This window comes from Loxodonta africana, chromosome 23, assembly GCF_030014295.1.
Source record: "Loxodonta africana isolate mLoxAfr1 chromosome 23, mLoxAfr1.hap2, whole genome shotgun sequence".
In the NCBI taxonomy this organism is placed as follows: domain Eukaryota; kingdom Metazoa; phylum Chordata; class Mammalia; order Proboscidea; family Elephantidae; genus Loxodonta; species Loxodonta africana.
Window position 1 is genome coordinate 2,699,108 of NC_087364.1, and position 14,338 is coordinate 2,713,445.

General features: G+C 43.5%; 1 protein-coding gene across 10 annotated transcripts in view; it reads right to left on the reverse strand.

The window, feature by feature from the left end:
- The window catches only part of ARHGEF7 (Rho guanine nucleotide exchange factor 7), a 159,470-nt gene that overhangs the window by 13,269 nt on the left and 131,863 nt on the right, over positions 1 to 14,338 (reverse strand). For 7 of the 10 annotated variants that reach the window (XM_064275222.1, XM_064275220.1, XM_064275219.1 and 4 more), the window contains 3 exons: positions 13,928 to 14,152; positions 10,169 to 10,262; positions 5,027 to 5,116 (listed from right to left, as the gene is read on the reverse strand). In XM_064275222.1, coding sequence (XP_064131292.1) covers positions 5,027 to 5,116; positions 10,169 to 10,262; positions 13,928 to 14,152 — 409 coding nt within the window. Of the gene's footprint in view, positions 1,612 to 5,026; positions 5,117 to 10,168; positions 10,263 to 13,927; positions 14,153 to 14,338 lie in introns of all 10 variants that reach the window. The other 3 variants (XM_064275223.1, XM_023553204.2, XM_064275216.1) reach the window with 2 other exon arrangements.

Here is a 14,338-nt window from a genome sequence, read left to right on the forward strand (position 1 = left end):
AAAGCAAAAAATGTTATTCCCAATTGATTATGGCACTTTGTTTTCTGAAGCCAGTTTCAATAAATACTTTAAAACACAAGCGTAAATTTACATTTTAATACCAAATACACTGCAAGTGGAAGGAAACAGTTTTTCCCTCAATGACCAGGTGTAGGTTTGAATGCTACAACTGAATGTAACATGTCACATTCAGTTCTTTTTGAAGCAAAAATTAGTCTGAGTGAGGCCAGTGAAATCTCCTTACAACAAATCCCAAGGAAGTGGGGGACTTCCACCCCCGAAATCCGAGATTTTCTTATAAGCGAGTTCCGTGACAACCTAGTAAATCTTCAGTGGACTTAGGCGTCCCGTTACAATGGAGATTACGCGCTACAGGGGTTGCTGTAAACGGAGTTTCACTGCAGCTGGTTGCTGAAAACAAACGATGTGCTCACGGCCATTACAGACAGCACAGGTATGGGTGTCGGGGTGCAGCCAAGCTGTGACTGAAGCCCAAGCACTGGACTTTTTAAGTAGACCAGATGTCTATCCGAGCCCAGTCTAGTCTACACTTTAGATGCCAAATAATTCAGATCCTGGACCTTAAACCTTTAATAGAATGGTACAGGCTTACTGAGTACTAGATAACAGAAATTACCCCACAGAAAAAATCTGGCATGATAATCAAACGTCTGAGCTTTGACAGTGAACTTTGCCTTTGGAGAAAAGAACTCCAGAATCGTGGCAAACGGGAGATGCTGGGCTGTCGTGAGCACACCGGGGAGGGAGGGGTGGGCGGTGAACTCTTGTTTACGTCTGCCAAGGCAGAGAACTCATGCTGGCAACAGACACGGGTTGCTGGTCATGATTCCCAAATGATCTTGGGGATTTCTCAGAAACACGGCTCTCTGAACTGAACGGACAGTTCTTTTGTTGCATATTTTCTTCTCATTATCTCTCAACAACTACTTGATCACTGTGCCTGTTACACATAAAAAAAAATTAGGTCACTGTAAGGCTAAAGCCTCCTCCAGCTGGTTGCACTGAGATCACAAACCTGTATGGTTTCAGTATAAAATATAAAAGTGTTCATACAGCTGAATCCAAAAAGGAAACGAGACAGTTGCTACACTGAGAATAAAAAACCAAGCGATCTGGAACTATAAAACAACTATCCGTTAGGAAAAGAACCCCGCAGGCATTGGCTTGCGAATACACCGTCTCCCTTCAACAGTTAGTAATCTGAATGTATATTTGAATTGGCAATCACGCCTCCACAAAGTACAATGGGAAATATCAGAAACGCTCTCAAAAGGTGTTAAAATATCACATTAAAAGAGACAAGAACAGCAAGAAAACATCTAGGAAAAGCGGGCTGCGATACAACAAGCGTTTGTTAAGAAAAGCTGCGAGTGCGCTAGTTCTGGTGAGAGATATATGAGCAACAGCTCTTACGAGAAGTAGAACCCGTTCTGTAACTATGGGCTGTCCATATACTGTCACAGTCAGAGTCTTCCAGGAAGTCTGAAGGCTCCAAACGGGAAAGGCTACTGCGACGACCCAACGAGTCTAGACTTGACTGGTCGTCATCGGCCAAGACGTGATTATGCATCAGGTCAGTGCCTTGCCATGCTAAGGATGTGTGGGTGAGATGAAATGACAGGTGTGGACAGGCCAAGGTGGGATGAGAGGGAAAACAAACGGGAATAGCCACAACCAAAAAACATGGAAACAAAAGCAAAAGGTGATGGGAGGAGAAGGAAAAGAGAAAATATTGTTAAAAAAAATGGCATCAATGCTTATTTATCCTTATTTATGGCTGGGTTTTAAAAATGAACTTAGCACAACTCTTAGAATAAAACTAATTCAATATCATTAAATAGACTTAAATCATGACACTGTTTACAAATTGTTTCTTTTAAAGTTACTGGTATAAAGTTCTCATTTAAGAAATCTTTTATAAGTTCAGCCCAGCTCCAAAAGATGACTCTATGAACACTTGACAACCAATTCTAGCCCACAAGATATAACAAATAGTCTCGTTTAAGACATTTTTTGTAAAAGAACCCATTTATACGTAGCTAATTAAAAACGCTTCCTATTCATTAAGTGGATATATTAAACCAAAATAGTTTCAAAGAATTTTTTACTTAATTCTGCAGCTATCTCTTTGCCAAGACTATAAATCACCAGAAGTCAACTTAACCATGGGAACTAAACTTACCTTGTCCAGACATAACCACTGTTAAAATTTCAGGGTGGAGACAAGAATTAATGAGGGTCCCCTTCCCTCTATTTCCCCCACCTCCCATCAGCCCACCAATCTACTGAGGACAGCTGATCTCAGCAACAGTGCTCAGAGCTTAGCCAGTGGAAATGAATACACGATATAAGCAGCCCTGTGCAGACCCTCTGCTGTCAGGGTACAGGTAAGTGACCTGGTAATGCCACTATGTTAAAAAGAGGACAACACAAGGAAGGGGAACAAAATGGCAGAACAGAGATCACCCCATGAGTGGTTGGCAACTGTGATCAATGAAACTGGCCAAGCAACTGGGATTGCAAAACATGCAGAACCCGAGAGGGGTCTGAAGATGGAGGGTCCCGAGTACATACAAAAAGAAAAACAAGAGGGCGCCCGTGTGACTTTTAACGGCGGGCCGCAGCAACCACTGATTCCTTCCTTGCTCCCACTTTTGATCTAACTGAATTCTGATCCAAAGCCACGAGCAGCAGTGGACTACTTTGGGCTTCTTTAATCAAATCACCGACCTCTGTGAAGCCAATTACTCCCTAAACGTTTGTACTGCAATGTTTCCCATTAATGGATGTTTGGTTCAGTCTTTTTAGTATCCAAATGTGCACTGAACAGAACTGAACTTTAGGTAAAATAGATTTTCCTTCTGAAAATTGTTTTTACTAAGCACTGAACGTGAGCAGAGTTGCTTTCACTATGATTCCGTTTCCAAGTTATCCTGATTAAGTACACGACGTTTACAGCAAAAAGGACTGGCTTCTCCTATCACTACCTTTTCTGGAGAGCACAAGTTTAAAGCCATAGGGTTATAATCCCTCGGAGGCCACAGAGTGGTTTGCCCATAATATCAATTAAAAGAAAAATCAGCGTATTGTTGTCCAGTGCCTTTCTTGTGTAGGAGAAAGGGGAATACGTAACAGGCAAAGGGGTAAGAAAGATCTGCACGAATCGTGGGCCGTTTCCGCAGGCAGCCAGAAGAAGCAAAGCCACACGCGTGTTCCATGGCTCTGTCTCCTGTTATGAGAAAATGCTGCTGGCACTAAAACCCACACAAAGCCCATGTCACCTGGTCTGCTCGCCTGAGACTATTGGGTTAAAATTTTATTTCAAGTAATTGAAACTGAGACGTCCACTTTTAAAAAATCTAAAATTCAAAAGCCAAAACAGCGTGCCCACATTTTATAGCCTGTTAGTTGAAATACAATCCTTGTCAAGTAAATGAAACTGTAATACCTTAAGTCACGATAATCTGTCCTTACAAGGTATTGCTTGATTGTATATATACTAAGTCCACACTCTGACAGGGTATCTAGGCCTTTCCACTGATCTCCTACTCTGCTGACTAGCTACTAGGAACAGGCATTTTCACCAGAAACAACATGGACAAAAAAAGGGCAGTGCTGATTCTTGGAAGAAAGTCTCCATGACACAGGTGGGCTATGGTAAAAGGTCTCCATGACACAGGTGGGCTATGGTAAAAGGTCTCCATGACACAGGTGGGCTATGGTAAAAAGTCTCCACAACACAGGTGGGTTACGGTAAAAGGTCTCCACGACACAGGTGGGCTACAGTCAAAAGTCTCCATGACACAGGTGGGCTACAGTAAAAGGTCTCCATGACACAGGCGGGTTACGGCAAAAGGTCTTCACGACACAGGTGGGCTACCGTAAAAGGTCTCCATGACACAGGTGGGCTATGGTAAAAAGTCTCTATGACAAAGGTGGGCTATGGTAAAAGGTCTCCATGACACAGGTGGGCTATGGTAAAAAGTCTCCATGACACAGGTGGGCTATGGTAAAAGGTCTCCATGACACAGGTGGGCTATGGTAAAAAGTCTCCAATTTAATCACCATTTTGCAGTTGATGGAACTGAAGAGGTGAGAATAAGTGATTTGCCAAAAGTCAAGGTGAAAAGGGAACTGCACATATAAAATCTAATAAAGCAAGCTTTTATGCAGAAGTAATATATACACAATCTACTTCTCAAAAAAATAATCAGCGTAAGAACTGACAGTGCCAAGGACGCCCACAGCATCGGTGGCCACCCTAGCACCAACAAACCCATGAAAGGTCAGCCATTCGGGGGTGCAGGTGCCAGCAAGAAGGGGAAAATAAGCCCCTTTCCTCTGAACGAATAAAAGCTACTGTTTTCATACTGCACTCCACTCTCACCTTTTGGGAAAGATTAAAAATAAAATAAAAAGGTTTTACTGTCCACAAAATGGATAGGATTTTTTCATTTACGGCAATATGCACTGGGGGCAGGCAAATTCAGGTGGTAATGAAACATACCAAATAAATTAGTTGGTACCTATTTAAAAAAAATTTTTTTTAACCAATCATTTAAAAAAAAAGGAGGGGGGAATGGGAGGAGCTAAAAAAGCCTCGCTCTAGGTTTACATTCTACTCTGTCCTATAGAGAGTAGCTATGAGCCGGAATCGACTTGATGGCAACAGGTTTGGTATTTTTGGTTTTAAAAAGTCAAAAAAAAAAAACCATGACACCAATGGTATGACTGCTGAAATAACTGAATTAACGTTCCTCTGTCTTCTAAACACATCTTCTCTAAGCGTAAGAGCCCTTTATAAATTCTGTTCTGGACAGCTAAGATCCTTTCACGGTGATCAAAGGACTTCAGGTTCAAGCTAAGCCATGAACACACTGCTCCCTAGGACAGCTCAGACAGGTCCATGAGCGGTGCAGTGGGCCTGACTGAGCAGCTTACTCGAGGTTGTTCACTTACACAAAACACCATAATTCAGACCACATTACCGGGAAACTGAACTTACTGGAGTTCAGCGTTTGCCGCGTTTTGGCACTCGTGCAGTAAGCTTCGATAACTTTTAAAATCTGAGCGTCTTCTTCTAAAGCAGCCGTACCTGTCAAAAGAGGAGCAACGCTTTACAACTTAACTGAAATCAATTAGTACAATTAACTAGACGAATGCAGAATCATCAACTCAACCAAAAACGGTGATAATTAAGACAAGCCCTCTTCTCATTTTCTTGTCAGATAATGGTTTTCCAAACATTTAGAAAATAGTTATATTCAAAAGATTTTCTAGTTTTTTTTAAGTATTTTCTATCCGCACATATCCAGCTAAGGGTTAATCCCTGAAATATATAAAGGATGTCTTGCTAATTCGTAAGAAAAACATTATGTCCCACCCTCAAAAGAAAATGCCAGAGATAGGAACCAGCAACTCAAAATAAGAATACAGCAGGAAGTAAAAGATGTTTAATCAGTACTAATGAAGAAATGCAAATTCAAACACAGTAGGGTTTCTCACATACCAAACCCAAAAATAAAAAGGAGTGGTACTCTCCATGCTGACATGAACTTCAGGAACTGGCAGGAGTGAAGACAGAAACAACTCTCCAGAGTCTGGTTACAGTTAGGGAAGGCCTTTAAAATGAGCGCTCTCTCTGATCCGTGAATTCTTTAACAGGACTTTAATCTAAGACAGAACACACTGTCAACTAAAAATCACCTCCAGGGGCCTTGAAAGTGGTGTCAGGAATTTAATTACAAAGCCCAACCTAGAGCCTGAAGTTCTCACTCCAGGGCTCTTCCTTAAACTATAGATTATTCAGCAGCTGGCCTTCACCTCCACCCGGAGAGCACAGGCCGGAGAGCACAGGCCGAGGTTGGGATCTGCCAGGCCAACAGCATCTAATGGCAGCAGCGCTAAGTCGCTAAGTACAGAGCCTCACATGCGGCTGGTGCCCAGTGGGATTACACACACTGCTGGACTGATCCTACGGTTTAGAGCAGAACTACTTATTTTTCTATATTACTTGGATATACATTTAAAAAGGCTCACCTACTCCAATAAAAAAAAAGTAAAAAAATAGAAGGCTAAAATATTTACAGTTCGTAATCCTTAGTCTCAATGTCACTTTAAAAAACCAAAAAAAAAAAAAAAAAAAAAAACCCAAATCCACTGCCATCGAGTCGATTCCGACTCATAGCAACCCTATAGGACAGAGTAGAACTGCCCCATAGAGTTTCCAAGGAGCGCCTGGCAGATTCGAACTGGCGACCCTTTGGTTAGCAGCTGTAGCACTTAACCACTACGCCACCAGGGTTTCCAATGTCACTTTATGATAGTAAAAAATATACAAGGCAAACCAAATATTCACTACTAAAAATTCAATTACAGTACCAAGAGTTTAAGAGCTACTGAGACAACCATTTACCAGGGTTCCCATAACAAGTGACTCCTTTATGGAGTGAGAAAGATAACGTTTTACGTAGTTTAATTTCAGGACACGTTGAAAGGTAATTTCCATAGGTAGGACATTCCCTCTTTGCCAAGAGGAAATTCTCTGTGTGAGTGGCATTATCTGCACGGCTGGTGTAAGCTGACTGTTGTTTTCAGATATGGGGAAGTACACACGTCGTCAGAAAGTGCAGAGAGAGTATTAGGAAGCCAGGAAGACTGTGCGGGTTTTCGTGGGCGTGTTCAGTTTTCAACAGTCATGCCTGATCCACCTTTCATCACAAAAGTTAGACGCTAGCAAGCTGACAGCACACATGTTGTATATGGCACAGGCTGTCCTGTGAACCCAAACAATTCTAGAATTCTGAATGTAACGAAGGACAAGCAACTTAGGATATTGCAATACGGCCTCAAAGCAGTGAAGCTTACTAAGCACTTACTATGCACAGGCACTATTTACAGAAAGATCGTTTCTAAAAATTTCTCTTTTAATCCACAAAAATGCTTCGTTTTCCTTTCACCTGACCAGTCCCCTCCTTCAAAGTTTCCTTTGCCCGCTCCTAACCTCTTAACATTGAAGTGCCTTCCTTTTTACTTCTTTATCTATACCCATTCTTTCCATGACTTCAATCTCATGGCTTGCAATACCATTTGAACAATGGTAACACCTCTGAAATTTTTACCACGACCCCAGACCTTTCCAATGGGCTTCAGAATCACGTATCTAATCGTCTACTTGATGTTTCTTCCTGGGTGTCTTTTCAGATCTAAAGCTGATGAGCACCTTGTCTCCCCCAACACCTTCCCCACACCTCGTTATTCCTCCCACAGCCTTTCACATCTCAGGAAAACTAACTCGTCCTTGTAGGTTCACACGCCAAAAGCCCTGGATCCACCTTTGGTGCCTTGCTTTCTCTCACACGCAACATCCCATGTGACAGCACACCTAGAAAGCCAGGGCTCTCGACCTCAGCACTACTGACGTTCTGAGTTGGTAATTCTTTATGGGGGTGGGGGGGGGGGGCAGAGAGAGGACTATTCTGTTCATCGTAGGGTGTATAGCAACATCCCCGGCCTCTATACACTGATGCCGGTAGCACCCACCCAGTGTGACAATGAAAACGTCTGCAGCCACTGGCTGAATGTCCCCGGGGCACAAAAGTGCCCTCAGTTAAGAATCACTGCTGGAGTCTAATCTTTACAGAACACCGAGATCTGTCCACATTTGTACCACCTACATTATCAACACCACTGTCAGGCTGACGTCGCTTCTCACCCTCACCTGGATTCCTGCAACAGCCTGTCTTGTCTGGTCTCCCTGGTTTTGCCTCTGCCCCCGTCTATTCTCAACACAGCAGTCGTGGTGACGCCATTAAAACCCAAGCTAGACCACGTCCTGTGCTCAGAACCGTACCATGGCTTCCCACTCATCACAGCAGCCATGCAGGCCCTGCTTCCCCACCACCTCTCTAAATTCATCTCTTATTCCTCCCCTCATCACTCACTACTTCAGCCATAGATGCCTCTTTGCCGTTCCTGGAACACACCATGAGGTTTCCTGCCTCAGAGGCTTTGCAGCCCCTGCCTGGAACCACTGCCCCCAACGCTCTCCCCAGATACCTGCTTGGCCTCCTTCTCCAGCTCCTTACAGTCTGTATTCAGATCAGGCTCCTCCAGTGACTCCTGCCCTGAGCACCCTATTTGAAGCTGTCCCTACCTCCTCTTCCCTGCCCTAATTTATTTTTCTCTGTGGTACTTAACAACAAACATACTTTATCTTTTACTTTCTTTTTTCCCTGTCCTCATCTTTCAACAGAATTTAAACTCCAAGAAGACAGAGATTTTTTATTTTTTACCTAGCTCCTGGCACACAGAAGTACTCAATAAATATTTGTCAATGAAGGAGTATCTTACTTGCAGCCACATCCTGAGTGCCCAGCACAGCATCTTTCAAATGGAAGGTGCCCCAAAAATTCCACAAACAACCCTACGAGTATTTACTTTCCCCTCTTATAGATGAGTAATTGCGCAGCCCCAAATGGCAGAGCAGGTATCCAGCTCTAGGTCTGCCTGACTCCAAAATCTGGCTCTGCTCACTAGAATACGCTGACTTGACGATCAGCCGTGTCATTATGTGTTCTCTGCTCTGGTGCCGGACGCTGTAGCAGCTGCCTATAATCTGAGGAAAAAGAGGCAGGACAGCAATTTATACCACAGTGTTTACTGTGTACAACTTACAGGGTAAGGATGTTAAGACAGCAAATGTTTACTGAGCAGTTTACAGGTCCAGTATTATTTAATTCTTCCATTTATTATCATCCCTGATGCTAAGGGCGAGAAATCTGGAGTACAGAGATAAGTCACTTGCCCAGGTCACGTAAGCAGCCGAGCGAGCTAGGCTTCACGTGTAGGTTGGTCAGGCTCTGGAGAACATTTCTTAACCACTACCCCACATTGCCTCCTCCTTCAGTGTGATATTCAAACTCTGACTAAAATGTCTCTCTCACAAGCCTTCTTTTGGAAAGGAAATCCTTGAGGGGTCCCAGTGGATAAGGTAAAAATAGAAGCCATGTCTCCAGAAAGTCACAATGATTTACAAAAGACCTCTAGCATCTTCCTTTTGTCACCTTTGGCACAAGGGGATTTCTCAGATTCGCTCACACTGTAAGTCCTAAGATTGGTGGGAGCTGAGAGGCGAGGAGCGGCAAAAACAGGGCCGGCTGAGAACGTGTCAGCAGGACAGGGAGACAGGGACCTTTCAGAAGAACCCCTACAGCTTCCCCGGGGCTGGCCCTACCGTGCGGTTTGGCTTGGCCACCTACCCATTTCGAGTCTTCACTGAGTCTAAGCAGCCGCACAGAGACCTAGTGAGACACAATGCCTGCCACTCCCTCCTGACTCTCACTGCCAGGAAACAGAACAGCACTGGGAAGAAACAGAGGCGTGGAGGAGAAGGGAGTAAATCCTCCTAATCTCTTGCTTCTAAAAATAGCTCTGCTCAGCCAATGGACATCAGCTAAGCACCTCATGTGTATAAGGGGCCGGATGAAAAAGCTGGAGCTGAATTAGATTCTGCTTCCGGCTTTTAAAAAGCTTTTACCTGAGCAGTGGAAATCATACAAGCATACAGACAAGTACGATAGAAAAGTGAAGGCAATATAATAGCACGGGTGGGGCACAGCTCTGAGATCTAAAAGGAATGGGTCGCGTTCAGCCAGCGGATTTAGAGAAAGTTTCAGGACGTTACGGCATCTGAGAAAGTGTGGGTAGAATTTCTGTGGGAAAAAAGGCACACAAGAAGAGAAGGTGAGATCCCCAGGTCTAAGCTGAACACCTGGCTTAGGTTCACAGGTGAAATGGAGGTAAGTCAAGGCTGGTATGCAGCTTTGAGTCTCTACAGTGTGACGCAGTCAATATACACCCTGTAAGATTGTGAACTATTTTATCAAGGGAAAGTGCGTGCACGTTTCGTTATTAACATCGAGATGTTTGTCTTCAGTTATAAATCTCCTGCGCCTGTGTTAACGCTCAAGTGGCTGCTACAAGTTCAACCGTTTCCCAAGGTACTACCTTTAAAAGGCTTAATAAGGTCCATATCCCTGCCTTCCCTGGGGTCTCTGAGAAGCTGTCAATCATTTCTCCATTCTAACGAGACACAGAGTACTTCATCATGATAAAGAAACTTACTCTTTCATTCATATTTACTCACTTTTCCTCAAAGCAAATTCTTCATCAGAAGGTTTCCGTTCAGGTTTGCGCTTGGGTAGCAGTTTTTTCATGGTCTTGGGACTCTTACTAAGATCCTGGGGAAATTAAAAAGGGAAAAAGAAATTGCAGCAATACTCCAAAGCAGTAATTTTTATTTGTGTGTCAACTGAGGGTTGCTCTCAAGGTGTAAAATACTAAATCACTGCAGCCAGTGTTATGAGCTTTCTATTTTTCTCATTATAATTTGGATTTTCTTTGCCAAATGCTGAACGTTAATTAAAAATTAATAAGCCATTTTCAGTTTTAGTCACTGGCTAATACTTCCTCTTGACTCTGACAGAATCAGGTTTCCTTGTGTTACCGGGTCCCATTAGTATAGTAACAGCTCACAGCAAAGCTGCTGCTTCAGGCTTGCAGGCAGGCTGGTGGAGGGTGGAGAGGGGAAAAAACTGACAGATAGGGAACCGTGGACAGTGACACATCTACACTCCCAGGTGGGTGGGGGATGGGTTGTGATTTCTGCAGGAGTAGACCCACCTAATACATCTGACTAGCGAGAGATGAGGAAACTAGGGCTGCTTTTAAATGAAAAGTAAGTAAAAAATGATTTCTTTAAGGAAATACTTTAAGCCTCACGTAAGAAGAAACTAGGAGACTGGCTAACCGGCTTTGAGAGGAGAGAATACAGTGATAGAAGGCTGGTGCTGGCTGCTCTCTATGCGGCACGTTCACAGAAATTTAACATTTGAAAAGGTCAGGGTCCACCCCTTGCCTTTATAACATCAGACTTCTGAAAGAGTGAGGAAGCAGTGAAACACTAAATGAGCAAAATAAAGTCCCATGGGTGTGTGAGAAGGTTCCATTTTCAAGCGTATATGAAATACCCATATCAAAAAAGGCTAACTTCTGCATCATTTAAAGTACATAAACCACTCATTAATCCTGAAATGAGAAACTAAGATTCAGAAGGCGAGATGTGCTACGGGATGGACTAGACTGAAAGCAGAGAGTGAAAGAAGCCTGATTTTTCGTTACTGCTTATCTGTTTTTTTTTTTTCTGAAAAAAATTTGAAAAAAAAATTTTTTTTTTTAACACTCTTAGAAATGCACCAGGAATCAGTTCAAGAATATACACAATATGTGTCCTATGGCTGGAAAGCCTAAAAAAAATAAGATAGCTGGCCTAATTCAAAACCAGTAGAGATACTCTTGATGAGGTCACCAAGGTGAGTCCGCGCCCTTCTAATTGATTAGAAGGGTATGTCACAGGCAGAGGGCCTCAAAGTCAATATATAAAGTATGCCTGACTACCCGAAGAAACTAGGGAAAGCTGGTTGCAGACTAGCTCTCCGTGAATTTCCACCTTCTTCCGCCTTGTTATATAAGATCACTTCTCCCTACATGTCTTGAAGTACTCAGTGATACTGGGCAATTACAGCCTATGACATGCTTCTCCCTGCGTGTCTTGAAGTACTCAGTGATACTGGGCAATTACAGCCTATGACATGCTTCTCCCTGCGTGTCTTGAAGTACTCAGTGATACTGGGCAATTACAGCCTATGACATGCTTCTCCCTACATGTCTTGAAGTACTCAGTGATACTGGGCAATTACAGCCTATGACATGCTTCTCCCTGCGTGTCTTGAAGTACTCAGTGATACTGGGCAATTACAGCCTATGACATGCTTCTCCCTGCGTGTCTTGAAGTACTCAGTGATACTGGGCAATTACAGCCTATGACATGCTTCTCCCTACACGTCTTGAAGTACTCAGTGATACTGGGCAATTACAGCCTATGACATGCTTCTCCCTGCGTGTCTTGAAGTACTCAGTGATACTGGGCAATTACAGCCTATGACATGCTTCTCCCTGCATGTCTTGAAGTACTCAGTGATACTGGGCAATTACAGCCTATGACATGCTTCTCCCTGCGTGTCTTGAAGTACTCAGTGATACTGGGCAATTACAGCCTATGACATGCTTCTCCCTGCGTGTCTTGAAGTACTCAGTGATACTGGGCAATTACAGCCTATGACATGCTTCTCCCTGCGTGTCTTGAAGTACTCAGTGATACTGGGCAATTACAGCCTATGACATGCTCTCCAACGTGCAGTCCAGCAGAGCAGCTGCAGCCAGGCTGACACAAACTCCAACTTCTTATGCCTACCTCAATACCTTCCTACTTCTTTGCTACTTTTTGTTGCTATTGTTTAGCTTTGCTTTTAAAATTCATTGCAACCTCATTTCCTTGATATAAGCCTAACAATCTAACCTCAATTTTCTGTCCAGGTAATTAAATCGCCACAAATTCTTGCCACATTATCTCACTTTCCTTTGGACTGTAAACACTAAACTATATAATAAAAGACATCAGCATTCTTTAAGTAACTGCCCAGCCTAAGAAATCCTTGACACGGGTATATGACTGTCGGCAAAAGACATGCCATAAAAAACTTATTAAAAAAAAAGTAAAAGACTGATAACTTCTTATGCAGTACTTCTATGTGTGTCTTAAAATGCTCAGGGTTGCTACCAGGTACAGCGAGTCTACTCTGGTTTCCTTCGCAAATGTGGCCATCAACTAGACTTGACACCAGGTATCCCTGCTTCGACGCACTCACAATTTCTATTCAATAAAAGTCTGAATATTTCTCAGAACACACTTCTCAAGACACTTCCTTTCCTTGTCGAAGAGGGTTTAGGTAAAAATGTATGGAATTGTTAATACATATTTATGAATAAGAATTTTTTATTTATGCACTTGATATAAAATACTGAATTAGAATGTAGGGGGGTAAAAATTATGTTAGGATTCCTTACACATCAAAGGAGGGAGTTGCCTTATTTTTTTGTGTGTGTTCTCTTCATCTCAAATAGTTTCTGGTGACAAATATGGGGTTCCCTGAACAGGCTCTTAAAGAAAGGGTTGTAAGGGGCAACAGAACAGCATGCAGAAATAAAGTGACACCTCTCTCCAGGTGGAAGTTCAAAATAAATCAAGCTCAGTAAAAGGCAAAGAGGAAGCCCACGTACAAGGCTCAGTAAAAGGCAAAGGGGAAGCCCGTGTACAAGGCTCAGTAAAAGGCAAAGAGGAACCCTGCGTACAAGGCTCAGTAAAAGGCAAAGAGGAAGCCCGTGTACAAGGCTCAGTAAAAGGCAAAGAGGAAGCCCATGTACAAGGCTCAGTAAAAGGCAAAGAGGAAGCCCGTGTACAAGGCTCAGTAAAAGGCAAAGAGGAACCCTGCATACAAGGCTCAGTAAAAGGCAAAGAGGTAGCCCGTGTACAAGGCTCAGTAAAAGGCAAAGAGGAAGCCCATGTACAAGGCTCAGTAAAAGGCAAAGAGGAAGCCCGGGTAAAGTTTCTTCTAGCTCCTTGCCCCTTGAGTCAGCAGGAACCGAGGAGGAGCCACAGAAGCGGCACCTTTCGCATGAGCACAGGCTTCTGCTGCAAGATAAAGGCCCCTCTGTGAACATGCACGGAAAGGGCTCCGTGCTACACACCACTTCCCTTGTGGGTCCCTCACCTCCCTCCCAGGTCCCAGAAGCAGTATGAGGTGAGCACACTTCTGAAGAAGCTAATCTGTGTTTTTTTACGTCACAGAGTGACATGCTAGACTGTCAATGTTTCTAAATTCATTGAAATAAAAGGGGGGGGGGGGAGTATGGAATAACCTATTTAACACACCCAGATTCCAAGTCTTGCTTCTCTTGTTTAGTCATACTGGCTACAATGGGTGCTAGAACGGTCACAGGGCCTCACCTCTTTGTAACACAGAGCAGCTGACGGCCGGAGAGGAGGAGCAGGGCGCAGGCAGCTGAGGCTCCAAGGTTTGGGTGTTTTGGGAGGCTCCAGAGGTCCCCAGTTAATGGTGGTGTGTGAAGTCCCATGGTGGGAAAGGTGTGGGAGAGTGTGGTATGCAGGAGTCAGGGGCACTGGCTTGCTGTCTGAATGCTTGCTGGATGGTGTGACTGAATGAGAAGGAAGCTGCAAGCACACAGGTTGTGAGAAAAGAAAACAAACAAAATGTAAGACGTTAATGCATTTACCGGAAAATAAACCTGATCAAATAAAGCCAGGTTGTTTTTTAAACACTCCCAATGAAGCAATCCCCAAGCTGTTATTTCTTCTGAATATCTGACTCTAAATGGTCAGTTTCTAGGATCAAATGCA